The 19,200-nt window shown below is 38.2% G+C and overlaps 1 protein-coding gene and 1 pseudogene across 1 annotated transcript in view; one reads left to right on the top strand and one right to left on the bottom strand.

Annotated features, from left to right (window-relative positions):
• Window positions 1-19,200, top strand: part of LOC120584558 (ATP-binding cassette sub-family A member 3-like) — a 102,625-nt gene that overhangs the window by 64,494 nt on the left and 18,931 nt on the right. The window contains exons 20-26 of the mRNA XM_039840264.1: window positions 1,084-1,182; window positions 1,662-1,830; window positions 2,985-3,282; window positions 6,343-6,592; window positions 6,746-6,950; window positions 12,708-12,924; window positions 16,469-16,639. Of these exons, the coding sequence (XP_039696198.1) occupies window positions 1,084-1,182; window positions 1,662-1,830; window positions 2,985-3,282; window positions 6,343-6,592; window positions 6,746-6,950; window positions 12,708-12,924; window positions 16,469-16,639 (1,409 nt within the window). The remainder of the gene's footprint in view (window positions 1-1,083; window positions 1,183-1,661; window positions 1,831-2,984; window positions 3,283-6,342; window positions 6,593-6,745; window positions 6,951-12,707; window positions 12,925-16,468; window positions 16,640-19,200) is intronic.
• LOC120584591 (uncharacterized) lies at window positions 2,211-2,329 on the bottom strand (annotated as a pseudogene).

The raw sequence follows: 19,200 nt of genomic DNA, 5'->3' as shown, positions 1-19,200 counted from the left end.
CTTGAAACCTATATAATTTTATTAACCAATGTCACCCCAATAAGTATAATAAAAATAAATGTCTTGAACATAGCTTTTTTAAAAAAAGCCATAGGAGGAAGTGGATTTAAAACACATGAAATGCTGTCATGTAGAGAGATTATATCCGTTCTATATGACTTAAAGGCGTAGGATTAGAACGAATGGGCAAAACTGAATGGAAAACAGTTTAAGCTCAAATATGGAGGAAATTTTAATAGAGCTTCCAAAGAGGAAATTTTGAGTTCTCTCAACACTGACAGTGTGTGAAGATAGGTTCAGTTGCTCCTTGGTGGTAATGTAATAGATAATTTGGAGACCTGGAGTTTTCTGGAAAAGATAATCTATTGAATGTAAAATGCCATAAAATCTTCCCAGGAAAACTGTCCTTTAAAAGCCTCGATGTCTTGACCTTTCATCTGGCTCAATTTCTACAGATTTTTTTGGCTGTCGAATCACATGTTTCTATTTACATCTTCAGCTTCTATTGCATCTACTCCACTTTCTATTTTTTTAATTTATTTTAATTATGGCAATACCGGTTCACAAAATCCAGTAAGTTTCAGATGTATAATTCAACAGTATCCATTTTCTATTTTTGAGTATTTTTTTCTCTAGTAACTTGGATATGATTTTCTTTTTTGACTTACTGAATAATTGACCGAGGAACCATGTGTGCGATAAGTTCATTCGTGTCAACCTGCTAGAGTTATTAGCATAAATAAGATCTCTTGATCGTTTATTAGAAGACCAAATTTTTGTTTCCAGGAACTAAGGAGGAAGCAATTTGCAGTAGCAATTTACTAGTTTCTTTTCTTTTTCTTTCTTTCTTTCTTTTTTTTTTTTTACCATTTTCCCCACCTTTTTGATTTACCAGAGGCACGAAATTATAATGAAGCATTGAAGTGAAGAATGATCTACATTTTCACCAGTCCTGAGGGGGATATTAGAATAAATGTAGAATAGAAAGATGTAAATAAGTAAATCTGATTTCGTGCTAGCATTTTCTCTCTCCCTTCCTCTCTCCCTATCCCATTGTCATCCCCATTTCTATTCTTATTCTAGCTTTGAAGCTCTGTTTACTGATCTGGAGAAAAGGCAGGCAGAGCTGGGCATAGCCAGCTTCGGTGCCTCTGTCACCACCATGGAAGAGGTCTTCTTTAGGTGAGCCACAATGCACAGGGAGACTGACATGTCGACCGAGAAAGAGCCATGTCTCAGTCTTCTTTGTCAGTTTACCACACTTTCAGATTCACGCATTAGAAATTTAAGAGGTCGTTTCTTTTACGTAATTTCTTTTGCAATGAAAACACTGAAAAAAGTGTTAACCACCATCATTTATAAAGGAATGGGTAGTTAAAGTATGGATTAGACCACGATCTTTAACTTCGATGAGTTCAACTTAACGAAATGCTCATTACATTGACCTTGTTCTTCCCACTTGGCCACGGACTGGCAGCAGTCCGGTGACCAGCAACTGGGAACCACTGCTCCACCATACTTGTCATCTCACTTACCGAGGCCCTCCCCATCAGTAAGCAAACCAAGGAGACTTCTGAGTTGGGGGTTGTGACTCACATTCTCCAAATAAGATATGCTGGGGTAACGTTGACATGAAATTCTTTGTGTTTTTTTTAATGTAGGGTCAGTAATATGGAAGATTTACAAACAGATATCCTAGCTCCCCAATCTCAGTCTCCCTCTCTGATGAACGAAGACTCAATCAAGAACCAGAATAGGAATATGTCCAGAAATGAGAGGCCAGATTCTTCCACCGTGAACGAAAGCCCTCCTGTTATGTTTAATACTGGGGTGAGCACCTTTGCCTAGACACCTGATGTTTATTTGGTTGGAGCACAAGAGGTATGTTTTGTTTTGTTTTGTTTTAATACTTAAACAAAAGGAGCATGGAATTCTCAGCATTGTAGACCTGACCAGATATGGAGCAGCCTGAACCAAAACCTAATTAATTTCCTGGTGCAGAGATAACGGACACTAGATAAAGGACTCAGCTGTCGGTCTCACATTGTTGTTTCTCTCTTCTTTTTTGTTCATTTTTAGGATGTTTTTGTTTTTTTCAGATTGATAACCCCAATTTTTTTTTTTTCTTTTTTAGGCAAGGCAACCCTTGGTTGACCTCACAGATTGCAAGGACCTTGTCAGCTTACAATCTCTTATTTTTTTATTTTTTATGCCTACAGCACCTGGTCTTCCTAGGTGGTCTTCCATCCAAGTACTAACCAGGCCCAACCCTGCTTAGCTTCCGAGGTCAGACGGGATCGAGCTTGTTCAGGGTCGCATGGCCGTAGATGATAACCCAGAAATTTGTTAGTTCATTGTAGCTGCAGTGAGCGTGATTCTTGATCATCAAGCATGCACAATATTTTTAAGTTTTTGCATTGAGGATGGATTTTACATAAAGAATCGTTCTCTAATCAGTGCGATCCTCAGCATGGGAAAGAAGCCTCTTTGAGTTGCCCAGCGTTTATTTCATTCTCCTTCTAATTATCTATTCCTTCTATAAAGCATCCTGGTTTTCTTGACTATCAGAAGATTAAGTGAGATTTTAAGTATGTTATATCAAAAGCCAGAACTTAAATATTTTAAGTGATAGGTATAGCAGAGGTCAGCAAACTTTATGTAAGGAGATAATAAAGATGTAAGGCTCCGTGGGCCATATGGTCTCTGTTGCAACCACTCAACCCTGTCATTGTAGCAAAAAGCAACCATGGAAAACACAGGAATGCAGGGAGTAGCTTTGAGGACTCCTGCCTTGTACAAACAGAAGACGGATCAAACTCTCGTGCACTATCATACTATGTTTGGATTCCATTCCAAGCATTTATTTATACAAACCTTACATATCTTCTACCATAAAACTCCGAAGCGTCCACCCTAATTTCGACACGATGGCCTGGTTAGCTCCATGACTGCCATGACGCTGCGTTTCTCTCTCCCCCGTCTAGTACCTGCTCTGCCAGCAGCAGTTCCTGGCCATGCTCATGAAGCGGGCGATGTTCAGCTGGCGCAACTGGCAGCTGGTCTTGCTGCAGATGCTGGCGCTGCTCGGCTCCTTCGCCTTTCTCACGGAGACAGAGGTTTCATGGAACAGCGATGACGAGGCCAGGCAAATGGACCTGGGTCAATACGGTCCAACCGTCGTGCCTTTTTCCGTTTCCGGGAATTCTAATTTGACTCCGATTTTCTTAAAGCATCTCAAGAGTATGCTAGAGTCCGACAGACACACACTTAAGGAAGTGCAAGGTGAGGCCCATTAAGGGAAGAGAGATGACTGTTAGATGAAGATGGGGTCGTGTGACTTGTAAAGAGGGACCCTAATTGAATGTTTGGCCACCTGCTCCGTTCATTTCCTGTTAGTCGCCAGTTTTACAGAGGCAGCTCAATGAGAGGCAAGAGAGACCCTCTTTATTTTAGCCATTCTGGTCGGTATGTAGTAATATTTCATTGTTGTTTTTATGTGCTTTGCCTTAGTGTTCATTTTGACATCTTTTCTGGTGCTCGATTTGCCAAAAATGCGTGCGCGTGTTTTTTGCTCCTTATAAAGGTGAATGGTGTTTTCTGTTGACTTTTGTGAGATCTTTATCTATTTACTCTCGTACTGTCGACTGTCTTTTCACCATCTTAACAGGTTTTGCAAGACGAAGGTTTTATTTTGATGAAAATGGTTTATTAATTGTTTTCTTTTACGAATTGTGCATTTCGTGTCAAGTCCGAAACCTTTTTGGGTAGCCCTAGATCCTGAAGATTTTCTTCTAAAAGGTTTATAGATTTCTAAAAGTATGGTTTTACACTCTACATTAAAGTTCATGATCCATTTTGCATTAATTTTAATATAAAGTGTAAGATGTACATTGAGGTTACATTTTGTGCCTATGGATGTCCAATTGTCCAGCAACTTTGTTGAGTGATGAGATCCATTTAATTATTTTGCACCTTTATCAAAAATGAGTTGGGCATATGAGGATCTATTTTTGAGTTCTCTATTCTAGTCCATTAATCTATATATCTGTTACTTTACCAATATTTTGCTTAAAATATGGCAGACTGACTCCTCCTACTTATTTTTGTTTTTCAAAATCATTTAATTTCTCTGATTTCCTTTATAAATTTTACAATAAGCTTGGCTATACCTACAAAAATTTTTTTTGGAATTTTGATGAGAATTGGATTAAATCTATATATCAATAAGGAGAGAGTTGACATCTTAACTGTGTTGGGTTTTTTCATCCATAAACACAATATGTGCCTCCATTTAATTAGAACTTTTTCAATTTCTTTCATCAGTGCTGGATACTTTTCATCATATGAGTCCTGCATGTATCTTCTTAAATTTACAGCCAAGTATTTCACTTTTGAGCGAATTTAAATAGCATTGTATTTTAAATTTCGGTGTCCATATATTTATTCTAGTTCATAGAAAACAGTTGATTTTTGTAAGTTTATCTTGTATCCTGCAACCTTGATGAACTCATTTATTAATCCTAGACATTTTTTGTCGATTCCTTGAGATTTTCTAGAGACAATCATGTATTCTGCAACCAAAAGCCATTTCTGTTCTTCCTTTATGATCTGTAAGCCTGGCATTTCTGTTCATGCTTTATGGCGCTGGATAGAACCTCAAGCACAATGTTGACTCACAGCAGTGAGAGTGGAGATTGTTTTTCCATTCCCAGTCTTAGGGGGAAAGTGTGTAGTTTCTCACCATTAAGTGTAGTGTTGGCCGTGGGGATTTTGTAGCGTTCTAAATATAGTTGAGGAAGTTTGGCTCTATTCCTATTTTCTCAGTTCTCCTCATGAATGAGTACTGCGTTTTGTCAAATGATTTTTTCTGTATAGATTGATGTGATTATATTATTTTTCTTCTTCAGCCTATTACTATGGTAGATGACATTGATTTTTAAATATTGAACCAACCTTGTAACCATGGAATATTTCCCACTTGGTTACGGTGTAAAATTATCTTTTTATATTGCTGAATAATATTTGCTAATATTTCGATAAGGAGTTTTACAGCTATATTCATGAAGGACATTGGTCTGCAATTTTCCTTCTTTGTACTGCCTCCGTACGGTTTTGCTCTCAGGGTATTAGCAGCTTCATAAAATGAATTGAGAAATGTTCCCTCTTCTTTCTGAAACATATTATGTATAATTAATGTTGATTTTTTTTTCTTAAATATTAGAATTCTCTAGTAGAAAATCTGGCCCCAGAGATTTGTTTTGGTGGGAATTTTTACTTATAAATTAAATTTCCATAATAGTTATAAATTCAGATGATCTGTGTCATATTGGGTGAGTTGTTGCAGTTTGTGTGTTTTGAGGATGTGGTCTATTTTATCCTAATTGTCAAATTTATGCACGTAGTGTTGTTCGTATCATTCCTTCAGTATCCTTTTGATGTCTCAGAATCTGTAGTGATTTCTCCTGTGTCATCGCTAACATTGTTAATTTATGTTTCTCTCATTTTCCGTCCTCTTTCTCACTGTGTTTTGGTTTGTCTTTTGTAATCGACCTGTCTTCCAGTTCCCTGTCCACTCTTCATTTATATCCAACCTGCTGTGAGTTCTTAATTGTAATTAATTGAATTCTTAATTGTGATTAATGTGTTTTTATTTCAGTTCTAATGTTCATATTTATTCTTTCTATGGGCTCCAGTTCTCTGGTGAATTCTCTGGTTCTAATATCTAGTTTACCCATGGATCTGTTTCTATTATTATGTGCTTTTTCTTGGTTCTGTTTTTTGGTATACCTAGCAATTTTCTCATTGAATGCCAGATATTGTATGTGAAAGTTATAAATATTCTGCATAAGATTATATTCTCTTGAGGAGGTCTAATTTAATTTTTGATAGGCAGTTAGATTAAGGGAAGACCTAAATCCAATCAGGGATTTAAGTGATTTGGGACTGGGTTGAAGTTTTTATAAGAACTGGTCTATTTCTTATTCACTCTTACTCCCAGGGTCTCACCCTTTGTAAGCCCCACGGAGCCTGCGCATAAGGTAGACAGTAAAAGCCGTAAGTGAAAGGACTTATCTCAGTTGTCGACAGATACGTTTAAAGAGTTTATACCATGTGTTTTTTCAGTGAGGTGGGAGTTTAGCTTACAGGCTGTGAAGAAAGAGAGCTTGGAATTTAATGACGCAATGCAGTACTTGAGGAGAATGGCAAACGTTCGAAATAATCATGAAGAGAAAACTGAAAGGAATAAGAACCAAGTAAAATTATTTTGTTTTTCTTCCCCAGCATGTATGGTAGATGATCTGCTTTGTGGATAAACTGGCCAATATTGCTTCTTCATTCTAGGTAACTTACTGCAATACTTGATAGAAAATGAAGATTGTATTCGCTTATGCATTGTCGCATTTTCCATTGAGGCGACGACAAATGAAATAACATTTACCTGTCTGTTCAACAATCAAGCGTACCATTCGCCATCCCTGGCCTTGGCAATATTAGACAATATTCTTTTCATGACAGTTTCTGGCCCCGATGCTTCCTTGACAGTGTCCAACAAACCTCAACCACGCGTTACTCCCAAAGAATACAGTGAAATGTATGTCGTCATTTCCTTTAGAATAGAGTTTTATACTTGAAATGCATTTCTCCCACTCTGATTACATTTGTATGATTAACACATAGTTACTGACAGAATTTTGTATTTTCTGCTATGTTGATTTTTTGATATTTCTACTTTTGTTTTTTGTAGGTTGTCAAATGAACATCAGGTGGCCATAAATATACATTTTGGCATGGCTCTTTTCATCAGTGGCTTTTGTCTCCTGACAGTGACTGAGAGAGTCTCTAAGGCCAAGCACATCCAGTTTCTGAGTGGGGTCTATGTCCTCGCATATTGGCTCTCCGCTCTGCTGTGGGATCTCATCATCTTCTCTGCCTCCTGCTGCTTACTGCTGGTGAGGGTTCATTTTCCTTCTCCGCCCCATGAAAAATTTCTATTCCCCAATTATATTATAAATCTAACCCTGCCAATAAACTATCTTTGCTCATTATCTTAGAAAAGACATTGCAAAAATCTCATGGTAGAAACTCTCTCTTTCATATTCCTTCATTAGAAGAAAATAACTTTTCTTTACAAAAGCACAAAGACCTCTCATGGACTAGTTTCCCATTTATGTTCTCATCAATTTATACTAACCCACAAATCCTCTCTCAAGGTGGAAAGGCTTTTACCTGTATTAAGAGGTACTTATGCTCTTATTACATACATACGTGGTAGTATACATACCACTTGGTCTTGTCCAGTTTTGTTTTCTACTAGACCTTCTGGATGTTCTATTGCAACTTTTCTTCAAGTTTCTATCAATTTATTTTAAAAACTGTATTGAACACCTGCTCTTACCCAGACACTGTCCTGGAGTTCGGTGTGTGGTTCGTCTATGTATAAATCTAAATTCTACCTCCCAGTCCTCTTATTATTGGAGTTCCTAACCAAAGAAGCTATATGTAAGATCACTATTTTGAAGTTAATCTAGTGCTTGGTAAGTCTCAACACTGAACTTTGTGGAAAGAAGTGCATTAGAGAACACATCGTAGACTGGAAAGCGAGGCGAGGTATACTGTTCTTACTCTTTCCAAATTCACAGTCATCCAATTTCTGTCAACAAAGAATTAGAACAAAGAGTAAACATATGTAAGTGCACGCCATCCTATTCCCTAGTGAAAAATGGCTTCATGTGTTCCATAAACTGTCCAGTCACGTGAACAAGGTCTTTCTTTTGGAGCGTGTATGTGTGTGTGTGTGTGTGTGTGTGTGTGCGCGTGCGCGCGCACATGCGTGTGTACATGTGTGTATTATGGAGGAGTTAGAGAGTGATGCATATTAAATGCATTGTGTATCTAGAGATGAAATCATCGAGAGAGGGTAAGTTTCTTTCCTAATTATAGGAACTAGGATTTTAAGTATGAATAAGAATATGACTCATCCTTCAAGTCATTCTCTGTTCAGTAATAGATATAAGCTAACCATGAAAATAAAATAATTACGATAAAATATGTTGACGTTTATCATAAAAATATGATCACCATTTTCTACACAAGGGACCAGCACAATTACAATCTCTTTTCCTCCTGTCTCCGTCCCTGTCTACTCATCTCTTGAATTCTTTTTCATTTATTTTTTCATTCACTTTCTATCCTTATTCTCTTTGTTCTTAAGAGTATTTGAGAGGATTTATTTAAATTCTATACACTGTACTCTCAAAACTGTGAGTGTATAGGCATGTAAACATGTTGGCCTATAGGGTACACATATGTCTGAGTATGTTCTGGGAATAAGAAAAAAAAGATAAATGTTCTTATCCCAAGGTTGAGAGACATCTGGGAGTTTTCTCTGCATGTACTGCATATACACATACTGTGTCCAAGGACCTCTGTGCAGGATGTGGTAGCGAGTTGTGTTGGGAATGTAGAGAGAAACTCTCCAGTGCAGAGATCCACGAGTTAGAGTGAATCGTAGGAAGTTCTGTCTCTGCACGTCCTCCATCTTGCTGCATGGTATTCTACTTCCCGTTATGTACCCAACAGAAATGTGTGTAAATTTTAAGACACGTACAAGAAAATCTTTGGAATCATTATATTTGTAATAATTGTTATGGGCTGAATTATATCCCCTCAAAGTCATATGTTTAAGTTCTAACCACCAGTTCCTTAAAATGTAACTATATTTAAAGATAGGGCCTTTACAGAGGATTGAATCAGTGATTTAGAAGGTAAAGCAGCTGGAAACACTCAATCATAACAGCAAAAAGTAGAAAGAATCCGAAAAATTGAGGATAGTTGAAGGGGCCTCTGGAACATCAAGTGTAACAGCATTCACATCGTAGGGGTGCCAGGAGGAGAAGAGAGAGAACAAAGAATCAAAAACCTGTTTGAAGAAATAATGATGAAAAATTTCCCTAACCTGGTGAAGGAAGTAGACATACATTCCCAGGAAGCATGGAGAATCCCTAAAAAGATGAACTCAAAAGGGCCACACCAAGACACATCATAATTAAAGTGCCAGGGCTTAAATACAAAGTGAGAATCTTAAAAGCAGCAAGATAAAAGCAGTTAGTTACCTGCATGGGAGTTCCTATAACCGTCAGCTGATTTCTCAACAGAAACTCTGCAGGCCAGAGGGATTGACACAAAACATTCAAAGTGCTGAAAAGCAAGGACCTAAAACCGAGATTAGTGTACCCAGCAAAGCTATAATTTAGCATCAAAGGACAGATAAAGCACTTCCCAGACAAGAAAAAGCTAAAGAAGTTCTTCACCACCAATCCGGTATTAAAAGAATTGTTACAGGGACTTATATAAGAAGAAAAAAAGATCAAAAATACGAATAATAAAATGGCAATAACTAACTATCAGCAATTACTTTAAATGTAAACAGGTTAAGTGCTCCAATCAAAAGATATAGGGCAGCTGAATGGGTAAGAAAACAAGACCCTTACCTATGCTGCCTACAAGAGACTCACTTCAGATCAAAAGACACACACAGATTGAAAGTAAAAGGATGTGAAAAGATATTTCATGAAAATGGAAACAAAGCTTGAGTAGCGATGCTTATACCAGACAAACTCGACTTTAAAACAAAGGCTGTACCAAGAGACAAAGAAGGACCTGGGAATCCCACTCCTGGGTATTTGTTTGGAGAAACCCAAACACTGCTTCGAAGGGACATGTGCATCCTTATGTTCGTTGCAGCATTATTTACAGTAGCCAAGATAGGGAGGCGACTTGGGTGTCCCTCAGCGGATGAATGGATAAAGGGTGCTACATATATACAATGGAATATGACTCAGCCATATAAAGGAATGAAATCTCGCCATCTGCAGCAACATGGGTGGACCTAGAAGGTATTGTGCTGAATGGAGTAAGTCAGACATAGACAGACGAATGTCATATGATTTCACTTATATGTGAAATCTACATAACAGGATAAACAAACAAAACAAACTCTTACATACAGAGAGCATTTGGATGGTTGCCAAATGGAGAGTGGAGTGGATAGGTGAAGTGAGGGAGGGGATTAAGAGGTATGAATTGGTGGTTACGAAATAGTATTGGGGATGTAGAGTACAGCAATGGGGAATGTAATCAGCAGTATCGTAACACCTGTATGGTGTCAGGCGGGTACTAGATTTATCAGGGTGATTACTTCATAAGTTACATAAATGTCTCATCACCATATTATGTACCTGAAACTAATATGATATTGTATGTCAACTGTATTGAAAAATTTAAAAAAATTTTTAAAAAGAACTGTTAAAGACATCTGTGTAATAAAACACCGTGGAACCATTTAAATGCTTCTACTATACGTACATAAAAAGGTAATTCTAAAATCGAATTATAAAGGCATAACACAAAGCAATTTTTTAAAATTTGGAAAACAATATGCCATTAATGACATTTGTATATGACTGGTGGGATCATTTGGATTTTTCTATCTTTAATCCTTATATTTTGCACAATTAGCATATACAACTTGTATGATGATCAAAAATAGAGGTAAAATTTTTTTCAAAAGAAAAGGAAAGAAGGAAAGAAAAGAAAGAAAAAAAGAAAAGAGAAAGAAAAAGAAGAAAAAAAGAAAGAAAAGGAAGGCAGGAAGGAAGGAGAGGGAGAGAGAGAGAGAGAGCGCCTTCAAAGAGGTGATTAAGTTAAATGAAACAGGGTGGGCCTTCATCCAATTTGACTAGTATCTTTTTTAAGAAGAGGAAATTTGTACATACAAAGACACTAGGGGTGTACAAGCACAAAGGAAGGACCATGTGAGCACACAGCAGAAAAGTGACCATTTGCAAGTTTAGGAAAGAGACTTCAGAAAGAGACCAGCCCTGCTGACACCTTCATATTGAACTTCCAGCCTCCGGGACTGTGGGAAAACTAATTTCTGGTGTTTAAGCCACCCAGTTCCTGCTATTTCCATTGTGGCAGCCCTAACAAACTAATTATCGAACACTGGAAACAACCCATTATCCATCAAAAGTAAAATAAGTTGTGATACCAAGGAGGATACGGTATAGCAATGATAAAGAATGAACTAGAGCCACATTCAAAAACATGGATGAATCTCGAATCTCACAATGCTGAGTGAAAGGAGCCAGACAGAACAGGGTGCACATGGTACAATTACATTGATTAAAAGTTCAGACTGCAGATAATACTGCACACTGAGTCCTCAATGTCGTCAATGGGTTCTGTGACTTTAAGTGAGATGACATATAATGAAACCATTTCTACCATAGTCTACTTGATATAAACAAGAGTTAAGTTCCTACAGCATCTCATCAATATTATAATGAAAACGTTGAACAAAACAACATTAATATTAGAGGACCTGCCTATGTGATCACACCGTTAAGAGATATAAAGAAAAGAATGTTTATGGTAAAAATCAGAAGAGTGGTTCCTTTTACAGGAATTTGGGGAGTTCGCAGTAGCTTTCTTTGGGTACTAGAATTGTGGTCATTGCCCACAGGGTTATTTTGCTATAATTCATTGTGATAATTCATTTACGTGTTATGTACTCTTTTGGATGTGTGTTACATTTCATAATAAAGAGATCAAAATATTTACTTGAACACCTTATTTGCATGTTCATTTAAGGGTTAATTTGGGTGGAATCTGCATATTCACAATACATCATCTTCTCATCCAAGAACAGAGTATATTGCTTGTTTATCCAACAAGGAATTCAACTTTTCTTTGAAATAGGTTATGATTTGTGACATTGAAGGATTATAAACCTCCAAACACAGGGATTCTTAGACCACCCCAACTTTTCTTTGATTACTTCATTGTAGTTATTCTGTTTAGGTGTACAGTATGCTTATTCAGAAACAAAACCATAGCTGTAGGTATTGAATTCAACTGTGACTTGCTAATCTTCCCTATTGCTATCGCTGCCAGCACCAAGAACATCAGTCATCAATTGCATAATGACTATTCTTAGCTTAACCTTACTGTTTACTTCTTGGTTGTCCTGCCACGTAATTACGCAGTTGCCCAAAGGCGCACCTCTGACTTTTGTAGAGAAACTGCAATACTAACTAATGAGATACAGATTTCCAGAATTGTCTTTCCTTTGACAACTACAAATTCGTCACCTGACCACCATCCATTCAATTTAGGTCCCTCTAATTGTGTGCATCATCATCTGGTTTTTTATTTCAATTAAAAATTTCAGAAGGAGGTTCCAGAGTTGCTGGGGTGAATGTAATGGGAATAAGGGGAATAGAATAGAAACAGGAGACCCAGTTTAGAGATGGGTAGCAGTGATGGGTGAAGTATACAGTCAAGAGGAAACATTTTTTGAAAAATAGTCTCTCTCTAGAGAAATAATCTACTTTCTGGAAAAGTTGAGAGTTAGGATTATTGGGGGAAAGTATACTGACTTTGTTTATGAATTTTAAAAAAATCTGTTTCAAGTACAAAAAAATAAAGGGAATTATAGTGCTTCTGCTCTCTGGACTTCTTCTGGTGAAGAAGAGATGGCTAACGCTTTTTTTTTTTTTTTTTTTAAGGCCAAATGATTTAACTAATGAATACTTCTAAGCTAAATAAAGATAGGACTTGCCATTTCCTTGTCTAAACGTTCTGGCTTGAATTATTTCTGCACTTATGCTTCACTTGCCTTTATCTCTGCATCGTCTGTGTTTCAGGGAGTGTTCAAATACTGCCAACTGGATTTATTTCTCACAGAGTACCACTTTCTGGACACGATGCTGATCTTCACGCTGTACGGCTGGTCCGCCATTCCCCTCACGTACCTGCTCAGCTTCCTGTTCACTAAAAGTACTTCCGCCTACATCAAACTTGTGCTGTTCAACTACCTCTCCGGCATTTTCAGTCTCCTCATAGATAGCATATTTGAATTTGGTAAGTGTAAGGGCCTCACAACGTGCCTCCTTCCCCAGAATGCAGCAGTTAATAAATGAGTAAGAGTGGGCCAAGGATATTAGTAGACAACTAAGTTCCGGGTTTGGGGGAAAATCCTGAACTGGCTGTGAGTCAATAAAATGATTTCGAGTGCCTGTGAGACCCCGGGCATGGTGCTAGAGCTGGGACCTTCATGCCAGAGTGACGGAGCTGAACTCGCTGTACAGGTCCTTTGACACAGAAGTTTCCCCTCGCTCACCTCACCGCTGCTAGCTCTGCCACATGACTTAGGGAGTCTGTTGCGGACAGGATTTTGGAAATTTTAGGAGCATTTGTCCCTGAGACTCATTTGTCAGAGGAAGAGACAGAAAGTGAGAATGAATGAGAACCAAAGAGCAGCTTCCTCAAGAAGAGGGACGGGCCTCCGGAAGTTAGCATCGATTATATCTCAAATCCATTAGACCTCGATGACCTTGACCAGCGTTCTCCCTTGATGCCGTGGCACTTGGTCGTGAGGCGATGAAAAGGAGCCGTGGAGAGAATCTTGAGTTGTTGGGTGAGGCCGCAGTCCTGCTCGGGGAAGGCTTGTGCTGTGGTTCCTCTTCCCTAGTTTAATGAAAAAGCCAAAGGATCTGAGCGTCCGAACAAGATTTGCCAGAAAGGGGAGAAACTCTCAATGCGCCTGACATGCTTACAACTAGGCCTTCCTTTCTGGGCTGCTTTCTGCGGTGTTCTTATGTTTGTATCTCCTCCCTTCCCATCTCTGACTTCGAGACCTGCAAAGATGGTCACTAAATTGACCCTTGTTATACATAGAGTTCTTCAAAGTGCCACCGTATCACTCCGTGGGCGCATCACCCCATCTCGCGAGTTTGAAGGGCCTGAAGCGCTTCATCACCCGTCACTGTCGCCAGGCTCCCCAGGGGCAGGCTCCTTTGGCCTCGGCCCTCGTAAATCAATGAATACTTCGCATGAGCGAGACCTAAGCCTCTGGTAGCAGACAGAAAAAGAACTTGTAAGAGAGTCACCTTAGCCCTCATTCTCAAAGGGATTCCCAAATTCCAGAAAGCGGGTATCTCTGTACTTCGCACAGCCCTCTGAACAGAAATATCGTTATACAGGGAAGATTCACCCGAAAGCACTTGCGTTTGTGAGCCCTGACCTAGGCTGAAATCATCATTTAAGGAGCTAGAGAGGATTAGAAGTAGCAGGATGGGGAGGAATATGTCACAGAGTCATGTAGGATGAGAACCAAAAAAAAAAAGCCAGTAGATTTGGCAGTTAGAATGTCAAAGGAGACTTCCACTTTTCAGCAGCAGGACAAACACTGGGTGTGCACCTCTGCCAAAAACAGAGAACTGAGAAGAAAGTGTGGGATAGGCAGAGGCCGACAGTAAAGAGAAAGTGCGTGTCCTTGAAGGTAAGTCGGCACTAAAGGTAGCTTGGACCTGAGGTTATTGACAGGATCTGGCGACCTTAATTTTACATGTTCATAAGTTATGAGGAGCACAGAGGGCAGAATCAAAAGCACCAAAGTACCTACAACAAAGGGTTAGCAGCTTCCTATAAGGGTGAACGAAATTTACCCAGCACCGCAATAGGACACAAAGGAAATTTACAAAGATTGAATTTGGCCCTGGAATAAAGAATAGTAGTTTACCTTTGGAATTTGTAACCAGGTGAGAGTTCTCCCGTAGGTTTGTTTCCTGATATCATCCTCCCTATGTAAGCCAAAAAAACATAACCTGATTGTCTATTTTAATAACCCCAAGTTGAGTGCCCCCAGGTGAGTGGCAAATGTATACACACTTCCCAGACTTCAAAGTATTCCCACAGTTATCTAGAGAACTTGAGATCAGGTTAAAAGAACAAAGATCAAAGAAAATGAAAGAAACAAAGCTTAAAAGCAAGTGTTGGCAGAAACCGCAAACTGCAGAATCAGAATGAGACCTGCAAAATTTAAGATTTGGAGATTTTTTAAAACAATATAAAACATGTATTTTTAAGATATTTAAATATGAGCAAATAATACAATACATAATAAATAATAGAGCATTTATGTGACACATGCATGTAATGTACTACATATACATATATTGCATATATATGGACTTTATACATATAGAGAATAAGTAGATTTGAAAAAGATCCATCTAGAGTATTGAAAAATGAAAAGAATAATAATTTAAATTAAGAACTTAATAGATAGATAATAGAAGAGGAAAAAGTCATGTTAGAAATACAGTGGCTGAGAATTCCCAGAATTGTAGAAAGTCAGAAATCTTCAGTTTCAAAAAGCCCACTGAATCACTTTTAAAAATTCCTCACCCAAACATCGTCATGAAACTTCAGAACGCCAATGCTAAAAAGATCTCTGAAGCAGGGGAAAAGTTAAGTAGGCATGTTTAAATATCCGGGGTGACCACTGAAGGAATATTTTTAAAGTATAATTTCTAAAACACAGTAGATGAGCAATGAAGAAGAAGGAGGAAAAAAAACTCAATCACATCCAAAAGACAAGAGAATGGAGGTAAAAATGCAATAGAGAGAGAATAAATCGCAAAGTAACGTGATGATAATTAGCCCAAATATATCAGTAATCAAAATAAATAGCAACAAAACAGGCTCAAATAACAAATATCGCTATTTTCGATGACATTCCCACCCCCCAATTCTAGCATCATGCTGTTTATAGGAGACACTATTAAAAAAAGATACAGAAAGTACAAGAATGGAAAAAGATATCGAACAAATATTAACGAAAAATAAAACTCGAGTGGCGATATCGATATCAGAAAAAAACATTCTTTAAGATAAAGTACCACTAGAGATAAAGAGGCTTACTACGTGATAGATTCAGTCGCACATGAACTTGTAACAATTACAAAATTTTACTTACCTAGTGATCTAGACGTCAATTCAGTCAAAATTTCCAGAGCTACTCGAAATAGTAGGCAAACCATACAGCATCATAAAAGGAGATTTTGGCATACCTCGCTTGTAACTAGTGGATTAAGCAGGGGCAATCAATAAATGACATTTATCGAACAGTACAATTAATAAACTTGAGTTAATGGGTATATAGAGAATGTAGAATCCCAAATACTTTTTTAAACACACATGGAGTCTTTAAAAAAACTGACCAGATGATACACTGGCAAACCAGCATGGCCATTGTCGCGGGAAGTGTACAGTAATCCAGCACACAGAGGCTCTAAAAAAAAGACCTGTTTCCTCCAAGAAGTTTTGAGCTGAGGGTAGTGGTAACTGCCCCAAACCAGATGATGACAAGCACATCTGCAAACTGGGGCCCTCCATCGTTTTCACTCCCTGCGGAGCCTCTCTGACGCATTACTGGGAATGTCACACAAACGATCGAAGGGCCCCATCGGTCCCCGTCTAAAAGGCCTGCAGACTCATCACTGGGCTTTCTCAGTGTTTCTCAGTTGTCTGGTTTTTGATTCCCTGAGCTTGGTTTGGTCATAAATTGGAGGCATTTTGTTCAGTTCCTCTAATGAAACCTAATCTTATCATCTTTTTTTAGAAATGTCACATAGCGTGTCAAATGCCACCAGAACCTTCATACTTAAAGTATTACTGGTCTTTCCCAATTACAACCTGGCGAAGTGCATCACCTACTATACTACTTTCCACCAGATGAAGAAACAGTGCTCCATTATAAAAGATACTGCCTTCTTAAGTTGCGATAAACAGAGTAAGTACCTTGGGAGTCCCCGTGTGTCCAGGGAATCCATCCCAGGCTCAGCCCGTGACACACACAGGGAGGGAGTCAGGACACGTGCTCAGCACCGAAGTCATTTTATAAGACTAGGGAAAAACCTTTGTAAATATAAAACAGCCTCAAAGGCAGACCCCAAATAAGTTGAAAGCAGTCATCGGACAGAGAGAGCTTAGGGCCGCCAATAATCAACCGCCTAGTAACATGACCTACGTTATTTTAAATCTTCACACCCTCAGGCGATTTGTTTTTACACTCATTTTTGAGGGAACTTGACTGTGCCCTGTGTCACACAGCTCTCATGGTCCAGAGCTGGGAGTCAAAGCTTATGTTCTTCCGTTGCATTATTCACATCTTGTAGGGCAAAGACCTCCAGGTGAAGGAAGGGATGCAGTTCATTGCCCCGTGTCTGATATAGTAGCTGGCACTAGAGGAACTCACCTGTTTTTTTAATAAATAGGTAAAGGTTAGGGTCTAGTGATTTGGGAGATAAGGAGCAGTACATAACCTTAGAAATCCCTAATTGTGGCACCGTATCATTTATTAGGTAATTCTGAAATATCTTATCTCGGTGAGAGTGGGCAGAGCGAGAAGGGAGGAGCGCTCGTAAGCCAGCTCCTTCGGACAGCAACAGTCGTGAGCTCAGAAGGAAGCTCGGTACTCAAACAGCCGTGAACTGCATGACAATAAACTCCAGGGAGTGAGCCAGCAGGGAAAAAATAGAAAAGAAACGTTTCATGTAAAATCTAGCGACATGAAAAGTCATGATATTATTAGTCTCCACAGACTATTTTTGTACAGCAATGTGGGAAGGTTCCAATTTTTTCATATCCTTTCCAACAATTGTGATTTTCCTTTTTATTATAGCCTTCCTGGTGGTGCGAAGTCGAATCTCGTTGTTTCGACTGCATTTCTCTAATGACCAGTGATGTTGAGCCTCTTCACATGTGCGCATGGTCCATTCGTACATCTTTGTAGAAATATCTGTTCAAATTCTTTGCTTGTTTTTTAAATTGGGCTATTTGTCTTTACATATTCAGGAAACGAGACCCTTCTACAATATATAATTTGGAAATATGTTCACCTATTCTGTGGGCTGCCTTTTTACTTCTTTGCTAGCGTCCAGTTTAGCGGTTGTTTCTTTGATTTCTTGTACACCTTAGGTGTCATATCAAAGAAATTATTGCTTAATCAAAGGCCACAGAGGAGTACTCAATGTTTTTTCCTAAGAGGTTTATGGTTTTAGCTGTTATATTTAGGTCTTGGATCCATGTTTAGTTGATTTTTGTGTATGGTTTGAGATGGGGTTCTGGCTTGATTCTTTTGCATATGGATATCCAGTGGTTCCAGCACCATTTATTGAAAAGACTATTTCCCATTTAATTGCCTTAGCACTCCTGTTGAAATCCCTTGACCTTAGAAATCTGGGTTTATTTATAGACTCTTAATTGTATTTCATTTATCTTTCTGCCTATCCTTATTCCAGTACCAGCCTTGTCTTGACTACCTTAGCTTTGTAGTAGATTTTGATATAGGAACTTGGCTATATCTTGATACTTTGCAATTCCATATACGTTTAAAATCGGCACATCTATTGGGATTTTTATTGAGATCGATTTAATTCTATAGAACAATTTTGAAAGATATATCTACGGTTTTTGGTTTTACAGCTTGTAAACTTGGTACATTCCTTTGCTTATTTGGTTCCGGCCTTCCATTTATTTACTTAGGTCTTCTTTATTTGTATTTAATACTGTGTAATAGTTACTGGTTTAGAGGTATTGAAATTACATTGTTAGCCTTATTCCTACACATCTTTTGATGCTATCCTAGATAGTATCACTTTTCAAAGTGTCATTTTTTTTACCATCTGTTGCCATTACAGAGAAATATAGTTAAAAGAATTCATTTTTATACTGAAATTATATTATCAATTTTAATAATTTTATGGGTAGATTGTTTTTCATTTTCCAAGAGTACATTCACAGTAGCTGCTAACAGTGTATTTTTTTTCCCATTCATATACATTTATTTCTTGTTCTTGACTCACTCTTTTGTTGAGGACATAGAGTTCAAATTGAGCCAAGGTGGCGACAGCAGATATCCAGTTGGTTCCAGCTTTGGAGTGAACATTGTTCACCGAGGCAAGCTGTGAGCCCTATTTCACATGGCTTTTGTGGGTCAAGGCTGTCATTCAAAGGAGTCTTAGTTCTTGGGATTAAGGGATTCCTCTCTATCGTGTGTCTGGTAAGAGTTCAATTTTTTAAAATATTTTAACATTTTTTAACATTTTAACATTTTTTTAATTGAAGAAATAATTAAAATTTTTTCCTCCCTTCTCCCCGCCCCCCTGGTAACCACTAAGTCCATTGTCCATGTCCACGAGTCTCCGTTTGTTTGTCCTGTTCATTTGTTGCTTTTAGGTTTATATCCCACCTATAAGCGATATCATGTGGTTTTCAACTTTTTCTGTCTGGCTTATTCTGCTTAGTATGATTATCTCGAGGTCCATCCATGTTGTTGCAAATGGCAGTATT

The sequence above is a fragment of the Pteropus medius genome, unplaced genomic scaffold (assembly GCF_902729225.1).
Source record: "Pteropus medius unplaced genomic scaffold, Ma_sr-lr_union100, whole genome shotgun sequence".
Classification (NCBI taxonomy): domain Eukaryota; kingdom Metazoa; phylum Chordata; class Mammalia; order Chiroptera; family Pteropodidae; genus Pteropus; species Pteropus medius.
Note: the sequence above shows the minus strand (reverse complement) of the source record. Positions and strands in the feature narration are given on the sequence as shown.